This window comes from Mus caroli, chromosome 3 (assembly GCF_900094665.2).
Source record: "Mus caroli chromosome 3, CAROLI_EIJ_v1.1, whole genome shotgun sequence".
Classification (NCBI taxonomy): Eukaryota; Metazoa; Chordata; class Mammalia; order Rodentia; family Muridae; genus Mus; species Mus caroli.
The window spans coordinates 50,749,161-50,769,282 of NC_034572.1; the positions used below are offsets into that span (position 1 = coordinate 50,749,161).

General features: G+C 40.8%; 1 protein-coding gene across 1 annotated transcript; it reads right to left on the bottom strand.

Moving 5' to 3' along the window:
• Positions 1-259: 259 nt before the first annotated feature.
• On the bottom strand, positions 260-7,978 carry Tm4sf1 (transmembrane 4 L six family member 1). The gene is made up of 5 exons (XM_029475673.1): positions 7,486-7,978; positions 5,907-5,996; positions 5,671-5,816; positions 2,520-2,700; positions 260-633 (listed from the first exon to the last, which is right to left on the bottom strand). The coding sequence occupies exons 1-5, from the start codon at positions 7,660-7,662 to the stop codon at positions 619-621; spliced, it is 609 nt and encodes a 202-aa protein (XP_029331533.1). The 5' UTR covers positions 7,663-7,978; the 3' UTR covers positions 260-618.
• Between the last annotated feature and the right edge of the window lie 12,144 nt (positions 7,979-20,122).

A 20,122-nucleotide genomic window follows, 5' to 3' on the forward strand; every position in this document is an offset into this window, starting at 1 on the left:
CTGACCTTCCTCTTTACAGAAACAGTCTTTGTCTTTGCAAGGCAAAAAGGTTTCTACAAGCTGCACAACTTCAGCCTTGAGTAGTGTTCACAGACATTGTCAGTATTATATATTTCCTCTCCCATACTTGGGTTAGCGCACTCTCAATGAGATTTCCCAATCCAGGTAAGTGCTTTTCTCTCACTTCAGAGGGTTTCTTAGAGATTCATTCACATACAAATGGGAAAAAGCATATGAACAGTAAAATATATCTTTCTTGTTTTTTTTTTATTTTGGTCCTTCTTGGTCTTAAAAAGGAAATCGGAGATCTTTTATTAAAAAAAAATGCACATATGCACAATAGTTAGCTCTGATTTTTATCTCAAACACTGAAGAGTTTATCTCAGCTATGCTGAGAACAGTCCTTAAGTCTGTAAAATCCCTTCGGAGAGAGTGCAGTTTGCTGCCTTGTTTGGTTTGTGAATGTAGACACTGACATCATGTGCTGATGTCAGCACATTTCCTTACAAAAGCAGAAAGGGTGGGATGTGGCACAAGGTGCAAAGTCTCACAACACAGGGAAAATATACAAATTACAGTGAAATACAGGAAGCACGCCCTTCTGTCTTGTGTTCTTTTTTAGCAGTTATATTGCTGTAAAGAAAATAAAATTTACATTAGCTTATTACCAGTGTCAACACAAAATGCACAGTCTTATTCAAAGTAAACATAACATAGAATATTTTTTTTTCATCAAAACTAGGCCAGCCACACCATTAGGGATCAGATAGAGCTCACAAAATGTTTCCCAAACAAACCAGACCCACTTACTTCCCCAGGAAAATTTACAGAAAGTGTTCATGGAAACTTCAGGATACTGACACAGAATTGGCTTGTAGTGTGTTTGTGTTGGGTCACGATTCTAGGGGAGTAACTTAAAATAATGCCGTGGGAATTTCAAATCAAATGCTACCAAGTTAGGAGTCAGCTCTCCTAAACTAAATCCCCTGTCCTGAGAGAGCACCTTTTGTCTTGCAAACAAAGGTCATAGATCTTTCGAAATGTTAAGAAACAGCACTTTGTACAGTGACTCTGACCACAGACCACATGCTTGCCTCCACCTCAGGAAGTTATCTCTCCTCACAAAACACAGAATCAATTTTGTCCACCGACTCCGTCGGCTATGCCCCAAATGCCCCAGCACCAAAGGCCAGCAGCAGCTGAGTTCATTCTCTGCTTTGTCTGAGTTTCAAGGAACAGCATAGGTTTGCGTTTAGGAATCAATCTCAAAGGTTGATTCTGTTCTCCTTCCCCTCAGTTGCCTTAAAAAAAAAAAAAAAATGCCATACTAAAATTTTCCCACTAGGCTGTTTTCCTGGAAATTTGGCAGGATCCCAAAGAAATTCTTAATCTTGTGGATTTGCCTGATAGATAAAGCTAGAAATAAATTGTAACTTCCTCTCAAAATGAATAAAAAATTTCCCATATATTTTTAGCAAAGGGTTTCCCAGTAGCCCTGACTTTTAGTTTCTATTAGGTTTTATTTGTTTGCTGGTTTCTTATTTTTATATTTGCGGGGGCGGGAGGGGGTTGCTTTGTTTTGTTTTGTTTTGCCTTATTTCCAAGGCAAGTCAAAAGACATTGAATTAGGAGATAAATGGAATGAAATAGAAAATATAAGTGAAATAATTTTACTTTATCTTGTCTTAAATAATAAGACATAAAACAGCAACCTCCTAAAATGGCCGATTTTAACTTCCCATCTGTTCAATAATATACGATTTATAGAGACATAGAAAAAATATTTCAATAAAACAGAAAAAAATAACTTTCCCTGTTACAAACAAGTGGATATTTCATTCCTAGGTCATATCCACAGGAAATGAGAGCTTCCTGGTTTTCTTTCACATAGAGTTTCTTTCACAAGGACATTCAAAGGCTACTAATTGCACTCGATGCTTACTGAGTACGGGTAAGGAATTTTTGTTATTCCTTATTAGGAAAGAATTACAGGGAACCAAACAGGACAGGAAATGTAGCACCAAGGTTAAGAGGAAGGGCTTGGGCATAGAATAACTGAAGAGTTGAAGTCTGTTACCTCCTGAGTACGTGATCTTAAACATCTTGTTCAATGCTTGAGTTGAGCATGTGAATGGGGAGTGAGATTAGTGCTAACATCTTATGGAATCAGTGTTGGGTACTATTCATGTGTACTTAGGAACATGAAGGTTAAGTATCTTGACACTCATACCTGTAACCAGAGCTGGGTGGGTGGAACATACAGGGGACTTGACTTGAAGGAGGTACTGTGTCTATAGGCAAGTGTTTCTGTGCCCACAGAACGATCTACAAGCCAAGGTGACTCAGTCTATGAGACTCGGTTCTGCAGCCGAAATTGAATGTAAGAAATGCCTCCCCACAAAGATGAAGTAGAGTAGGTTCTAGTTAGTTGCCTGTGCCTGGTTTTGCCTTTACGGAGAAGAATGGAGCCTTGTTGCCACTACAGGGCTAGACCTCCACACAATCCCACAAGTTCTCACCTGTTGGCGAGAGCAGCAATAGCCGCATAAGCCTCCGAGCATTCCGTTTATTACTTGAATGAGACACAAGATGAATTCAACTGCGGCAAAAGCCAAGAGGATAGAAAATAGAGTCACATGCCACTCCACAATATGCTTGGGCTCATAGCACTTGGACCACATAGAGGAATTCAGAAGGTACCTGTGGATAGAAGAGGAACTTCAGACACGTGCCCACAGTTTAAGAGGATATCTCATAAATTGCCTTTATTGTTTAGAGGTTTTCATTCAGAAACATGAAAATGAATTAACACAATATTATGTGCTAGCTACTCTGTTCCAACAAATGGAAGGGTTTAGCCCAAAGATTATCCCAATGATAAACATAAAATTAAAACACAAATTTTGACACTAATCTAGGATTCTGTGGTTAAAAAATTCACACGTGGGAGATTTTTATATTCTTTAAAAGACATATGACTTCTTGTGAGGAAGAAAAGCAAAAGTATATTAGCATCATGGTTAACACCATGTAACATCTTGTATCATATGGCTGTGAACTAAAAGTAAAAATGGAAAAATGGCTCAGTTCCATGCAGGCAGGGGCAGGACCTATTCCTATTCAGGCTGGGGTAGTAAACTTACAAAACATATTTCTATCCTGTTACCCAGGTTTATCATTGCTTAATCTTTGTCTATGAGCAAGATATTGAGTAAATTTTTTATTTGGAAAATATATTTTACATTATATTTTAAACTTTGGGATCTTAATTAGCATTTTATTAAGCTATTAAACACTTTCCTCTTTTGAAAAGTATCCAAATTCTTCCAAGTTAAAACTCAAGAGGCTTTCATTTTCAAATAAAATTTGTTGATATAATTTTTTTAATTTTTAAGCAAAAAGTTAATTCCCAATAGAAGGTAGAAGGATTTGAGTTCAGCCTCTTTACTTCCATGACATCATGCTCTGTAGCAATGAAGAGCACCTTTTATTCAGTTATTAGACCAAGATGGCTGATCTGCTGCTGTGTGAGTGCAACGTTGAGCTAAAGCTGCACCGTAAGGAACATTCTGTTCTGAAAGAACATGGACTCCAGCAGAAGAACACGGATTGAGAACATCAATGCCAAGTATGGGGATCAGGGAAACAAAGTGAAAGGCTACCATCAAAAAACCCTTCCCAAGAGAAGACCTGTTTATACCCACTCTGCAAGGCTCAGTTCCATGCAGGCAGGGGCAGGGCCTATTCTTCTTACACCCAGCTACCAGCACAGGATCTGGAACATTGTGTATGTTTAAAAATCACAGAATGATAAATAGCAACTTGAACTCTCTTTGCTAAAAAATCACCAGACCATACTAAGGTCATATGTGACTTTATATGTACACAACGTGAGAAATTTCTTCTCGTGCTCGTGTGTGTATGTGTGTGTGTGTGTGTGTGTGTGTGTGTGTGTGTGTAGATACATACATACATACATACATACATACATACATACATACATAGGCATGCCTTGGATCTCTTTCCTAGAATGCCAGCCACTGTTACTCCAGAGTAGTATTTGAATTCCCAATAAAGTAGGATTCAATCATGTGGGAATGAACATCCAGGAGTGACTTAACCCAACAACAAGGCCTGGTACAATTTCTTATCACTTCTTCCTGCCCCAGCTTGAAACCAAACATCTAACATTGGAACAGTACACTGAGCCAATAAGATTCAACTTGTTGATTTAAGACAAAACTTACCACCACCACTCCACCCCTAAAAAAATCAAAACAGAACAAGAATATGGTGTTCTGTCCCTGTGTTTCTGCTTGTCAGTAAAACAAAGGCTTTTATTCAGGTCACACAGAGTCAAAATTTTCTTTAGCTCTGTTTAACTACTGAAAATTTAATCAGTGGCTTGGAACTGCTAACAGTTATTCTATGTATTGAGATCCCTAAACAGATTCAAATAAAGAATGATCTAGAAGAAAAAAGACTTTTTTTTGAGAAGCATAAGTGAGACAGATGTACAAACAGCTCTTAAAATCTGTTTAGTAATAGGCATAACCCTGGATGTACTTGGGATCATTTTCTATGAGCACGTTATGTTCTGAGCAAAGTTGATGACAGTTGGAGACATTAAGACTCCAACTTCAATAAGTACTGGGTTTTCTTCAGAGGCTACCATTCTTTCATGTTCATCCTAAACTAACTCTGGCCGTGATCACAATGTGTCAGCCATCACATGAGCATTTCACACGGATCGCCTCATTAATGCTCATGACAACTGCCATTCTCTAGATGAAGTCACTGAGAGACAGGAAAATTAGTTCACGTCTTCCTGTTCTTAGTGAGTGAGGCGCTCGGCCCGGGGGATATCTGGCACTTCATTCTGAACTCTGTTGGAACCTGCACTCACATATGCATGCATGCATGCATGCATGCATGCACGTGCGCACACGCACACACACACACAATATCTTTTCTTTTAAAGAAGGCAAGTCAGGAAAGAACAATCTATACTCGTCCATCACCAGCTTTTCTGATTCTGTTCTTCTGTCATAACTGACTAAAAACAGGAAATCCCAGAATAAGACAATGGGCCTGTCTTAACGACACTGAAGCTGGAGTAGTGGGGAAGACCTTTGCTCTGTCTCTTGGTAACTTGAATCAAGGGTGTATGTGTTATACATGCTTCACGTATGCAGGCATAGGGTGGAAGCATTGTTTGTCCTAGGTTTTGAATACATAAAAATACTATAATACTGTTCTATGACCTAGTAAAATGTGCTGCATTTGACCTGAGTGTCATTGGGGTTTGCAGCACATACTAGCTGAGCACAAACGCTATGAGGCAGACAACCTGGACTCAAAGATTCACTAGTACTTTCTAGCAATGGGACCTTGCACAGATCACTTCATCCTTCCCTGCCCCCTTTTCTCATTTGTAAAAGAAAAGGAATTATGGGAGCATCTCCATACGGTCGTTGTAAGAACAAAATCAGTGAATATATGCAATAGTATATTCACGGATTAGAATTTCCCCAGGTTGATGACTGCCCATCTATCCTTACATATTGCATGATTTAGAGTAAGGAAATATTGGATGGGTGAATAGATAGATAACTTAGTTTTAAGTATTGTGGTTAAGAATGTGTTACTAGGTAAAGAACAGTTACATACTGTCCCTCAGTGCTGGCAAAAGTGTAATTCCATACTCCATTGGCATCGCTGCACTTTGGTCCTTCTGCCAAACCCAGTGATGCCACAATGACACAGTAAGCAGATCCCACGATTCCAATCAGAGCAGCCAGTACAGAAGAAAGCATCTATGGAAAGGAAAAAGCAAGAAGTGACCCTCCATCCTGTGTCAGAAACGAAGCACATTCCCCAGGATGCAGCAGCACCGGGAGGCTTACCGAGCATCGCTTGCCGTAGTTTTCATAGCCGCAGCAACCACAGCAGTCCTCTTCATCCATCCCAATGAACACAAACGCTGGCAGGAGCATCTGCTCAGAAGGCAAACAGAATCAAGTCATGGCCTTTCCTGATTTCCTATGGGTGGGGTCAGGAGTTTCTGTAAAATATATCTATGTCCTCTGATTAGGTCAACCAAGTATCATGAATGATGTAAAGGCCTAAGAAGAGTCGAAAGTATTACATTTGCTTGTTTCCATGTACAGTGAGTGAGCACACAGAATGTGAAATAATAACCTGTAAATGTGACCTGTCAGCACTGTTAAATGTAAAATCTGTCTTTAAATATCATTCCCCCCCATCCTCATCAAACATAGAAGATCAAATCTTGAGTAGAATGGCTGAAACATTTTGAGTACGTAGAAAACATAAACATTTTTCATAAAAAAAAATGATCTGTTTCTTTGAAGATACAAAGGCTCCAGTTCAACTCAGCAATGGTGCTCTTCATGTAAGAATGAGCTACTTGAAATTTAAGCCCAAAAACAGTGAGTATGCCCATTTGTATTATTTGCACTGATTATGGGAACATGAACGATAGTGATGCTTAAGTTCAAAGCACATGCCAGGCAGTGGTGGCGCATGCCTTTAATCCCAGCACTTGGGAAGCACAGACAGGTGAATTTATGAGTTTGAGGCCAGCCTGGTCTACAGAGTGAGTTCCAGGACAGCCAAGGCCATACAGAGAAACCCTGTCTCGAAAAACAAAAAACAAAAAGTTCAAAGCACATTTGCCACGCCAATGCCACGAGGAGTCCATTAGGTTTCAACATCTTAATTTTAATTGACAAAGGAAATAGTGTTCTCTGCGATCGTAACAATTCCATAAAATTTCTCTTTGCAGTTCTTAAGTCTAGCATTTTAAGTGGACAAAGTCAAATGTGTCTACATTCCATCTGTGTGGAGATGGAAACTAATACTTCACCTCCCATTGTGTCAAGTAAATTCCTCCCAACTTCAACTAAAAACAATCTGTAAGGGGGAGGGAGAATAAACCAGCACATTCCATCGTTAGACTGAGATGCTAACCTGCTTCTAACTCCACCCTCAGGAGACCACTTACAGTTATTAGAAAATACCAGTTCACTCCCTAAATGTTTTCCCATGTCCTAGATGCCTGAAAGTAAGCAGCAGAGAGTAATTTAGACCCCAAACTGTTGTCTCAGAGCCAGCCAACTCTCTCCAGCTCCAAATGAGGACTGACCATTGCTCCGGCACTCAGAAACTCGATAGTCTCTCAAGTCTCCTTGGAAACTGATCATTTCTCAAGCTGTAAAGTAAAAACTTCTGAGAAAAGAGACTTCTCTCTAAGGTGAAAGGTTTTACTAAAGCAACATCTAATAAGGTCAGCAAAAGTTTAACACAACCTTAGAATATTCTGCTCTCAAAGAGAGAGCGCAGCAACAACGACAAAATCCAGTTTTTACAGATGGGCATTATAGAAAACGTCGCATGAGAAGAATACACTCTGCCGTTCGAGAGGAGAGGAAGTTTTAGTGATAATAGTTCTGAGTGACTCACCAGCAGGCCTCCGCCTACAATGCCGGCAAAATACCACACGAAACGGCTGAGGTGGTCCTCTGTAGCATACTTTGTCTCCCCATTAGGAAAGTAGAGCAAAGCATTAGCTACGATGCAGAAGACAGCAGCCCACACCAGAGAGTATCCGATGTATCTTGCACACTTTACATAGCACATAGTGGCACCAGGAGTCCTGCAGGCTTTCCTCTGTTCCCTCTCTTCAGCTCAGCGGTTCCACAGATCGGATGATAGCGTGCCCCTTTGTGGAGAAAGCCGATGCTCACAGCCCATTCCTGCTAACACTTAAATAGTGCCAGTGCTTAGTGCCAGTAAACGAGGTTCTAAGCTTTCATTGGTCCAGACTTCAGACTCCGGTTGGGGTGGAGGGAAGTAATGGAGTGCCCCGCCCTTCAAATGAAATCCTTGGGACAACGAAACCAGTAGTAGGATGTGAGAAACATCCTCAGTCACCTGCAAGAGAGAAAATGACTAATCCACTATGCCGCTTGCTCACAGGATAAAGACGAAGGGGAAGTCTGGCACAGTCTTCCAGTAACTGTTTAGAGACGGATGCTTTGGGCCTTGGAAAGAGCTGTGATCTCTCTCTTGCAGCCTTTTGGACCGTTTCCAGTCTGAGGCTGTGTTCACTTCTACATTGACACCAATTTAATTTGCGACCTGGGGCAAGTTTCCTAAGCTCTGAGCTCATTTCCGTGTCTGATTGAGGCAACGTGTCCAAGCTGTCACCCACAGATTTAAGGAGGCTGCTGGGAAAATTACAGAGTGGCTTCTTTTCCTCTGCCTGCGGCTAGCTAGGCAGGACAGATCCCATAGCTGGGTTCCCTGGGTCAGCGCGACTGAGGGCAGCTGCCTCAGAGAGAGATGGTATCCAACAACACAACAGCTCAAACATTCCTGACTAATGCCGTGTAGCAAAGCAGTGCCAGAAAAGGTGAAGGAGGCCCACGGCACGGCTTAGGGTGGAAGCTGGAAGAAGAAGGGGCTCATTTGCCCTTCCTTGGTAGGTCAGATAAGGAAGCTGAGAAAGACTGAAGAACCTAGAGACTCCAGCTTAGATCAGTAGTATCTCAAAGCTATAGAAAAGGAGTGGATGCTCACAGTCAGCTATTGGATGGATCACAGGGCCCCCAATGGAGGAACTAGAGAAAGTACCCAAGGAGCTGAAGGGAACTGCAACCCTATAGGTGGAACAGCAATATGAACTAACCAGTACCCAGGAGCTCTTGCCTCTAGCTGCATATGTATCAAAAGATGGCCTAGTCGGCCATCACTGGAAAGAGAGGCCCATTGGACTTGCAAACTTTATATGCCCCAGTACAGGGGAATGCCAGAGCCAAAAAGGGGGAGTGGGTGGGAAGGGGAGTGGGGGGGTGGGTATGGGGGACTTTTGGGATAGCATTGGAAATGTAAATGAGGAAAATACCTAAAAAAAAAAAAAAAAAAAAGAAAAAAAAAACAAAAAAAAAAAAAAAAAAAAAGGATACAATCTGCCACTAAACAGCGCAGAGACTAACAATAAGTGATGAAGTCACATTCCCAACTGGACTGAAGAAATAAATAAATGTAAATGCCGGAAAACCGGAACCATCTGGGTGTGTGCAGAGTTAGACCCATAAAAGTCTCACTCTGTCTCCAGCACACTTCTAACAACAGGGTGTATGGTCTTTGTGCTGGATTGTGAGTCCTGTCTAGATAGCATCCCATAGCTGATAAGGCTGAAAGAGCAATATAGGCAAATGGCTGAATTCTTTTAAAACATAGCAAAGCACTTAGAAACTGATTTTCCTAAAAGGCATCCACTCCTTGCTTTGCCTACAAGGTCAGTGGAAGCAGACTGGAGTCTGCCACCTTTACCTTTTGTCTTGCATTCCTATCCTTTACTTTGGGTCTCCTACTTACCTGCACATGCTGATAGGTAAATCATTCATGATGTGTCTCTCTAGAAACTGCTAATAGTTAGCCTATGTCATTCTCCTTCAAGGGGACAAGCACAAGATGAAAGAGCTGGCATCTTACTATCAACCTTCTAGGCCTCTAAAAGGCATCTCATGGTCTCTAGTCTGGTCATTATGGATTGCAAAAAGAGCAGAGCCTGATAGAACAGACCACCCTCCAGATGAGGGAAGTTATTCAAAATAGGAGGCTATACTCTGGAGCCCTAGTAGTAATCTCCAAGGAACCAGCTTGTTCTCTCGAGTGTTAAGGGCCCTTCTGAATACTTGCAGAAACATCACTCTTAACCCCTGCCCCAGTTCTTTCTCCAAATATAAAGCTCACCTCAGTGCACTGAAGATGAGCATTCGGTCATTGGACAACATTATTTAGTCCTGTTCAGTGTATATTGATTAAATCTCCCTTCTCTGTGATAAATTATTGTGATAATTTATCTTTCTAAGTGGCATATTAAACCAGGTGGTATTCTGCCCTTAAACCCCAGTTACACTTAGTTGGAGTGTTTTCATTATAATCTGCTATTCTATTGATCTGTCCCATTAATAGCCAAAATGGGGGAAAGTGTCCATTTGAGGACTTTGCCCCCTAACCCCTAGTTTTGAAATCCTCTGCTGTCTTCTCTCTCCCATGCCTGTGATCAGGAGTGCAAAGAAGAGAGGGTGTGGGGCTTGGATATTTCAGAAAGTATGAAGTAAGACACAGTATCCCTTCCTTCCAGCTTTGTGAACTGAGGCAAGTCATTTACCTTCCAAGACTGTCCCTTTGTCTGCACAACTATATTAGAAGAGAACCTGAACCAATGGTTAGATTTACCAAGTCTGTGACTGTGTTGCTATGATAGTGATTCTCTCCAAAAAGAAAAAACAAAATCCAAACAAAGGAAAAGAAAGAAAAAAGCAATGCCATTGTATATAATCAATCACTTTTTCATTATTTCTAGAGATTCATAAGCTCTAATTGAAGCCAATTGGTAGATCATTTTCTATGTCTACTCATTTAATCACACATGAAGATTTAGGACTCACCCACAACACAATGAATAGAAAGTTCCCTGCATGAATTCTTTTTGTTCTCTCAAGTTTAAGAACCAAAACCTCAGATAAAGTTCACTCATGTCTGATGTTCTCTGAGGTTCTTCTTTAACGACCTTTAGCTGTGGCCAGAAGCCATGGAACATAAGCTGCTCGACCTGACCCTGTTGCAAAGATTTGATGTAAGGTATTTTCAGATGAAATGTCAACCTTGTCTTGTGCTTTTGGAATAACAAAATGAAGGGCACAGGGTAGCCAAGAACCAAGAGATTCTCTGCTCTCAACCTTTTGATAGTAGAGGTCTCAGGAGTATGCCACCATGCCTGGCCTTTATAATACATCTTTTCTCCTTACTCACCCTCCTGTCTCCTTCAGAGTCCTGTGCTTCTGCAGATGATCACCTAACCTCAGTTTAGGACTCTGGCTTAAAACTTTAAAAAAACGTGTGATTTGAGGGGACAATTTCTTAACCATGTGGCCATGTTACTAACCAGACCTTAGCTGGGAGATAACCATGGCCTTTCTTTTGGCCTCAAAACTGTTTGATATGCACAATTGCCACCTCCACAGAGCCTTTCTGGTCTCAGTTCATAACCCTTGGTGCTGGTCCTACCTCTAACCCACTTCTGTTTCTGCTCTGAGCATCATCTTCTCTTGGAGCATCATTTTGTAGGCTTCTACTCACATGCAAGTTGAGCTTCCCTGATGTGCAAATCTGATGTCCTGATAGAATGCTCCAAAGTCCAAAATCTTTTCGGCACTGATGTGACAGCACATGTGGAAAAATTCCATATTTGCTCCCATGTAGTGGAGTGCCATCAAAACACTGGCATAGGGCCTGGGAATGGGCCTTTGGGCTCCTGCCCAGCATGTGGAAGGTCGTAACCGAATGCTCATCTTCAGTGCACTGAGGTGAGCTTTATATTTGGAGAAAGAACTGGGGCAGGGGTTAAGAGTGATGTTTCTGCAAGTATTCAGAAGGGCCCTTAACACTCGAGAGAACAAGCTGGTTCCTTGGAGATTAGTACTAGGGCTCCAGAGTATAGCCTCCTATTTTGAATAACTTCCCTCATCTGGAGGGTGGTCTGTTCTATCAGGCTCTACTCTTTTTGCAATAGTCACTAAGTTGATTCCTACTATGACAAAAATAAAATAAAATAGAGCCACCAAACCTAAGATGTATTGAAAATATTTACTGCTATAATTAGCTTCATCCCATGTGTATTGTGCTAGGTGTACACACAAAATATTAAGTATATTTCATGTTCAAGCTTGAGTATATATATATATATATATGTATATATACACACATATATGCATATATATGAATATGGAAACATATATATTACATATTCCATATACATATGTATACAAATATGTAAATATATATACTTACCATATATATGTATGTAATTATATATATATATATATATTACATATTTCAAATATGTAATCTGGAAGCTCAGGTGTTGAATAAAGGAATGCAAACCCATGTAATTTGCCCAGAGGCCTCTCTGAAGACCTGTCTGCTGATGCCTAGTCCCACCCCCACTATTCTCCATCCTATCACACCTAGTGCAGAACTACCATCCCCTGAGATTATCCTGTGTGGTTGCCCATCTCACTCCTCTTTCCCAGACTGCAGGTACCTCTGCGTTGTCTACCATTGTCACCATGCTTGACATAACACCTGGTGTAGTCCAAGTGCTTAGTAAATACTGTTAAGTACTTGAATGCATAAAACAATGGAACCAATGTTCTTTTAAAAGTATGTTTATAAGGTTTATTTCTTTTTATTTCAAGCAGATGGATGTTCTGCCTGCATGTGCTCACTGTGTGTGTGCATGCCTACTTCCTGAGGAGGACAGAGGATGGTATCAGACTCCCTGGAGCTGGGGTTATAGGTGGTTGTTAGGAGCCATGTAGGTTCTTAGAATCAAAGCAGGTCCTCTGGGAGGGCATCCAGCCCCCTTAACTGCTAAGCATCCTCCCAGCTTTCATGCTCCTTTAAACTTGTTCATGGCATGACAATCTAGTAGTCCGTCTGTTTTCAGTACCTTCTGGGAACTCAAGATCCCAGTTTGAAAGTCTTCTTAGATACTCAGGTAATTTTTTCATGGTCCTGACACCACCTGGCTACTTAGTCTGTTTCAACTTATCTGTTCTGTGGTTTCTAATTGTCTATTCATCCCTGATATTTATTGTGTTCACATTATGCCTTTCTATAAAATGGCTGGAAACACAGTGGTAAAGAAAACAAGGTTTTGTTTGTTTGTTTGTTTGTTTGTTTGTTTGTTTGTTTGTTTTTTGCTATTATAGAGCATCCATTCATGAGAAAGACTTGTTTTTAATAAGTGAACTACAGAGCGTCTAAGATTATGGTGAATGGGAAAAGGGGGTCGGGTGAAGGACACGACAGAGTAGATCTCTCTGAGACAGATGATAAACTTTATCTCATGGAGCGTGATGTGAAGCAACAAGTCAACCTATGTAAATCCTGACGCATGTGGCATTTAGCAACAACACAGTTCACATTATTTACTAGTAACTCACTAATTCCAGCCACCCACTCTTCCAGGCAAGACACTTTAACTTCATCTCTGTTTTGTTTATTTTTCTGGGGCTCCATCAATCTGACATCATTGCTTTTGTTTATTGTTATTGTTCCTGATTAGTTTTTAAATACTAGCATCCCAACAGCCCTGGCTCACACCCAGCTCCTGCACACCTCTGGAATCAATGAACGGATGCCTCTGGGAGAATTTTTTTTTTTTTAACTATAGTGTAGAACTGTAGATTCTTGAGCACTGGTCTCAAGCACTCAAACCCATAATTTAGTATGCTGCTCCTTCTAGAAAGTTCTTCCCTGGCCCACCCTACCTGTGCTCCCTGGGCTAAACTCATTACTTCTTCAAGCATGCCTTCAAGTATACTGTACCACCCCACTTCTTCCATGCCTGCTCATGATTTTGTTTTAAACACAGCAAGCCCAACTGTGGCCCACACCATGTGACCACAGGTATGAATCTGTATCCTTTCCAGTGCAAAATGAGACTGAGCTACCAGATATTTGGACACTTCAGCTCACCTCATAAGAGCAGAATACTCGACACAATGGCAGGCATTTCAGTGACTCTCAATAAACACTTGGCAAATGAATAAATATTTGTTCACAGAAATAGATTGAAGTTGAAAATGTTTGGTTCTAAGGTTGTTTGCATATAAGAAAAGTCAACAGAGCTTGAAAAGTTAGGCAGAGCTGACATTTATCATGTTTATGTACTTGTGCATGTGTATGGATGAGAGCAGATATGCATGGCGGCCAGGGGTATGAGGGCAGATTCCTCCTTAATTTTCTATTCACCTTAGTTTTTGATACTACCACTGAATTTGAAGTTCACCAACGGGTTAGACTAGCAGGCCAGGGAGCTCCCGGAGCCTCCTGTCTCTGCCTCGCCAGGGCTGGCATTACAGGCAGGTGCTGCCATGCGCCTTGTTTTACACGGAAACTGGGGATCTGAACTCAGATGGGGATCCTCACGTTTGAACTGAAAGTACTACCAACTTTTCTATCTCCCCAGACTCAAAATTTATTATATTTAAATTTAAAAACATTTAAATCTTACTCATCATTCACAAGCCTGTTTGGGCACTCCATCTAATGTACACAATACTTTCAAGAATAATTCCACAGAAAACTCCTACGATACCAAGTGCCATGTTAGTACAGCTTTTTATGTTGAAAGAACTCTTGAGAGAGTGACTGTCAGTGTTTTCATAGACCACACTGGACATCTTAGAGTTGAAGATGTTAACAGCAAACAACAACAACAACAACAACAAAAACTTTCCCAAAGGTTGTTTAGCTTGTTGGCAATGGAATTTGGTAACCTTTAAGAACTTAAAATTAGAAGCCTATATTTCCGTGTGTTTGTGAGAGTCTAGAGATAGATTCGTACTCAGATCTCCTCTCTCCTGGTTGTATCTACACATATGTCCCTTGCTTGTCTAGAAGACACTGGCTTCTTACTCCTGTGAGTATGACAAGTGCTATAACTCATATGTAGTGACCATGCTCGTTAGAGTTTATGACTATAAGTAACAAATACAAGCTCAGCTGCCTTATCTATAGAAGCATTCATTATGAAATTTCAGATGAGAATAACAGATAGGACCATGGGACTCGGGAGCAAAGGGGAGCAAGAGGGCCTTGGTCATACTCCTTCCTGCATCTTTGTTCTCTCTGTCTGTAGGACTTAGTTTTCTGAACAAACCTGGTTCTACTTTCTCAGTCCACATGAAAGAATACAGCTGTACCTTTTCTTTGAGTCATGAGACGGTGCCCAGAGCAGGTTCTGAAAGATCTGAGTGTCACTAGATACGACTGCATCAGAGATCACACCTGTGAGTCCTGCACAGTTAACTGCAGCTCTGCAAACACATGACAGAAGACACTGTGCTCAGTCATCATGCCTGAAACCAAAAGGAGAAGCACACTCCAGTGGGTGAGTCTAATGCTTACCTGGAGTTGGAGTCTACTAATGTAGGTGGTCTGTAGTTTTCTTTATTTGAAACTGTAATCATGACACACAGGCAAAGGAGCAGTTGAAAAGAAGCAGTAGAAAATGGTCTTACGCACAGCCACCTGGCTTTTCCCCTCTTTAAACTGCAGCTCACTTTGTTCATGGGTTAAAATAAAATTCTAGGTTCAAGATTAAACCAGTGTTGATTTCTTATCCCTTGACATCCTCACGCTTATCTGGTAGATCTCATAAAGCATCTCACAGCAGCCCCCAGCTGAGGAATCTCCCAGGTTTCAGCTGTGTTTTTCAAACAAAGCACTCCCTGCGTTTCCTGGGCCACAACTGAAAGCTCTAAACATGTGGTTCTCCCTGCCCAGCAACAGGCTGCACAGCCTGACTTCCTAGTGGATGGCTTAGATTGGGGTTTCAGAACATGCATGAGACAGACTGTGTGCAAACACTAAATAAAAGAAAGATTTGTTTGCCCCTTGGAGTATCATTTCCTTTGATTTTCAGTAGCTAGAGCCTGTGATCCTGACTTTCTACACAGGGCAAGAATCAGGTCTTCAAAACCACTTGTGTTGACTTGGCTCTAGGGAAGCAGTCTCGAAAGCTGGTCAGAAAAAGCTCCACCCCCAAGGGATTCTGATGAACAGCCAGAACTGAAGTGTACTGATGTAGGCAGTCCAAACTTATAGCTTTATAAATAATGCTACTAATAAATAAATAAATAAATAAATAAAGCTACTGAGGTCCAGTTGAGAAGAAAGGCCAGAGATTAAAACAAAGGTGGGGAGAACTGGGAGGAGTAGGAGGGCACTGTAATCAGAATCTATATGTGTATGTATGTATGTATGTATGTGTAATAGATAGATAGATACATACATATATATATATATATACATATATATATGAAATGCATATATATATATGAAATGCATATATATGAAAAGGATCTATTTTCAATAAATTTTATGTATATAAAGTGAATAAATAAGTAATTCTGAAATATTTATTTTAAGATTTATTTATTTTATGTATATGAGTACACTGTAGCTGTAGATGGTTGTGAGCCACCTGTGGTTGCTGGGATTTGAACTCAGGACCTTAGGAAGAGCAGTCAGTGCTCTTACCCACTGAGCCATATCACTAGCCTGTAACTCTGAAATATTAAAATTAAATAATCATCTACACAGTGAGAAGCACATGGTTCTTATTGTGAAATGGGACCAAGAGACATCAGACTCCCAACACTCCCCCTATGATGTGAGATGTCAAGTTTTCTACCCCCAAAACGTGAGGCTCTCTCCCAGTTGGCTTACTTCCTACATCTGCCTTGCCCTGGAGAGAATGTCAGTAGCTATCAGGGCTTAGGTAATTCCCCAGTTTTGTTGTGCTGAAGAGAGAAGAGCACAGGGCAGGAGAAGGAGGATGAACAGGGCTGTTTCTCCTTCAGGAGTTAATTTTCCAGGTGAGAAGTTGGAGCTTGTGAGCTAAGGAAGCAAGCAGGCCAGGACCACAAGGCCAACAAGTGACAGTTGGGATTTTTATTCCTTGGTTTTGTGACTCAGGCAGGCATTCTCTTTTCTGCAGGTTTGATTCTTTTTTTTTTTTTTAACTGCTTCATATGTCTAATGAGAAACAGACTTAGCTAGACAGACTTAGGGATTTCTTATCTTAAAAAAAACCAAACCACAATTTCAAGACATTCACCCTTTGAACTCCATTTTTCTGAGACCCGAGGTTTGAAGGTTAATTTGACGTCTTTTATATAAGAGGTTCCACTGATGGGAGCTGAATGACCTGAACCCTGCCTGGCAACTCAACGCTCAAGGGAAGGCTAGTGTCCAGTAGCTTGGTGTTAGTTACTGTAGCACAATAGACTCTTAACAAACAAGGGCCACACAGTTACACAAACACCTCCTATGTTCAGAATAAGACATAAGCAAGCCTCATCCAGACATGGGAAGTCCTGTGGTTTTGGCATATTGGAGGATGAAACCAAAGGATCTCAAATTTAAAGATAACTTACAGTAATTCTCTCTCTCTCTCTCTCTCTCTCTCTCTCTCTCTCTCTCTCTCTCTCTCTCTCAAAAAAAAAAAAAAAAGAAGAAAGAAAAAGAAAGTCTATTCTCTTTTATTTCCTTCCTCCTGATCTAAGCATTCACCCTACCTTCCCATGCCCATCTGCCTTTCAGCCTTATACAATAATATGCATGCTTGCAGAGGAGAGGCTGGCCATTGGTCTGTCCCTCTCCCACTTTGGTAAGCTCACTCAGTTGCTGATGTTACACGAGTGTTTAATGATGGTGATTTTCAACACCACTTTTCAGAGATCCCTAGCAACAGAGAAGCTATGTCATCCAGTTGTGAATGAAAAGAAATCCTGTTGAGCATCTGTACCAAGTGCTTCTCTGACTTCCGAGTTCTCAGCCACTTAGTTTGAAGCATAAATAAGATTCAGTGTGAGCATGCTCCAAGCAATCATGATGAATCAGTGAGTTCAGGCTCTACTGACTAGGCTCTGCCACGCCCAGTCAAAAACAAACTGGCTTTTGTAGCTGTCAAATAGCAACATGGCAAATTTCCCACTGATACTGATCAGACTGAAAACTCAGGTTACTGCTGGTATTTCCCTGGGGTAATTTTATCAAAAATGACCTTACAGCAGTGAAAAGTTGAGGTGTGTGTGTGTGTGTGTGTGTGTGTGTGTGTGTGTGTAGTGGCAAACACAAGGACAAGGAAAAGTGACAAATTTAGACAGGCTATGACGTTTACTGATAGCCAAAGTGAACATTTGCCTTTCTACCTCCCTGTTTGGAGTCTCTGCCTTGCTTGGATACAGAATAGCTGAATTATGAGTAAGTATTTGCTTGGTGTCTAATATAAACAAGCAAGCTTCATATTTTCTACCCAGAAAGGGAGTTGAGGTTCTAACTAGATGAATCATCTAGTGACAATTGCCTTCTTTGTATTAGGTTACTATAGGCAGCTTAATGGAAAATCCTTTCCACTTTCAGCTTGAACCGTTAGCCTGGCATGTTTAAAATGGCTATGAGATTTGACAATGCCATGATTTGTGTGTAATGCCTTCAGGGCAGAATGGAAATTAATTTTTCAGATGTGGTCATGTGAAGGATTGCAAAGAAACCAAAACCCCAATTTCAACATAAGAATTGTCTGGGAAAATTTTTTTAAATGCATTTACTTCTTCCTCAAGAGGAATCAGAGCTTCCTACTGAGACCCTTTAGGATAACTGTCCCTCAAAAGAGGTAAGTCAGGAAATTGGAGATGTGCAAAAGGTCCTAGTATTGCAGCAAGCACAGGATGTGAGACCACATATTACCTTGGTCTCCTTTGGCAGATGTAGATCCCTTTGGTTTTCACTCTTTGGTGAAGGATGGTGAAGAGCCTCCCACTTCTCAGTCACCCCATGTGATTTACTGACCATTCTTTTAGTGATCATGGTGGAGTTGTTGTTGTTTGTTTGTTTGTTTGTTTGTTGTTTTAAATGAGTTTATGTTTTTAGTAATTAGAGACCCAGACAAAGTCACATCTAGGTTTGGTATCAGACTCTCCTAAGTTCCTTTCCCCCCCTGCCATTAAAGCTGTATTCCAGGAACAGACATGTGCTTGTGTCTTTCCACAATGCCAGAATTTGTTGCAAAACGGTTCATTCACGAGTTGTATTAGCTTTCTTCCTGCTATTTACCTAGTAATTTGGATTTTTCTTGGCAGCTGGACATTGTAATCACAGGTTTTGTTACTTTGATTTTAAATAGTGCCCTGTGTGGTGGTGCACACTTTTAATCCTAGCACTTGAGGAAGAAGGAGGGAGATCTCTGAAAGCTTGAAGCCAACCTGGTCTACAAAGACAGTTCCAGTCCAGATAGGGTTACATAGTGAGTGAGACCTTATCTTAAAAACCAAAAACCAAACGAAACGGCACAAGAAAACCAACCATAATTACTAACGTTAACTCTTGGATCACATCTTATTATACTTGGCACAGTTATATACAGAATGTTATGCAATATATCATGAAATAGAATGGCTATAAAAGGATTAAAGAAGCCTCAGATGTCAGAGACCTTGAAGAGGCAGAAAGATGATGCATATATGAAGAGTCACTGCAGGTGTTTACAGTAGACCTTTATTAATCTGGTTGAAGACTTTGTCGACCCACATAGCCAAGCTATTGGGTTGCAGGGTAGAGTAGAGCCTAAGAGACATAGGACCTGACAAAAACTAGAAACTTTAGTGGGTGACATAAAACTGTAGGACATCAAGTAGCATGCTGAGCTGAAGCATCAAGGATATTCAGGACTTCTATGTCTGTCGGTCTTCCAGTGCACACACAAGATAGTTGACAGGTTCATAGGGATGTCTTCATTACAGCTTTTTCCCTTTTACGTGGTTCAGGTAGGGTGCTGTTCACTTTGTTGTCATGATGTGTTAGGTAAATTCTCAATAGTTTCTATGATATGGTTTTAATATACCATATGATCATATGTTCCCAATCCACTTTGTGGTTATATAGGTTACATCTTTTTCCTCTTAGGAATAGTTGGTGCCTCGTTGTGGCGATGGACAGGTGTTGATGTCAGCACATGTAAAATTGCTTGCTGGGAGTCATCCTGCCTCTGCATTTGCACTCATAAATGGTGCCAGATGTCTTTGTTTAAGGCAGAGTTCCTAGGGAAAGGGAAAGCTTTGAAAACCACTGCTTTAAATGATAGGGAGTCACCTAGAGCAGGACATAACCTGGCCTCCACATTGCTTTCTCTAAAATCCATATGTATGCATTTTCTTTGTTTTGTGTTAAGAGCCAGTGTACCAGGGAGGGGGTGGGGTATGGGAGACTTTTGGAATAGCATTGGAAATGTAAATGAAGAAAATATCTAATAAAATTTTTTTTAAAAAAAGAAAAAGGTGGAATGCTAATTAGGAGGAATGGGGGGAAGATAAATACAAAAGAAAGAAAGAAAGAAAGAAAGAAAGAAAGAAAGAAAGGAAGGAAGAAAGGAAGAAAGGAAGAAAGGAAGAAAGGAAGAAAGGAAGAAAGGAAGAAAGGAAGAAAGGAAGAAAGGAAGAAAGAAAGAAAGAAA

Bases quoted from the DNA above. Each gene is read 5' to 3' on its own strand.
- Tm4sf1 (XM_029475673.1), bottom strand. From the start codon at position 7,662: ATGTGCTATGTAAAGTGTGCAAGATACATCGGATACTCTCTGGTGTGG. The intron at 5,997-7,485 runs GTGAGTCACTCA...CCTTCTGAGCAG, and splicing joins TTGTAGGCGGAGGCCTGCTG to ATGCTCCTGCCAGCGTTTGT. The intron at 2,701-5,670 runs GTATGTAACTGT...TTCTATCCACAG, and splicing joins TTTGCCAGCACTGAGGGACA to GTACCTTCTGAATTCCTCTA.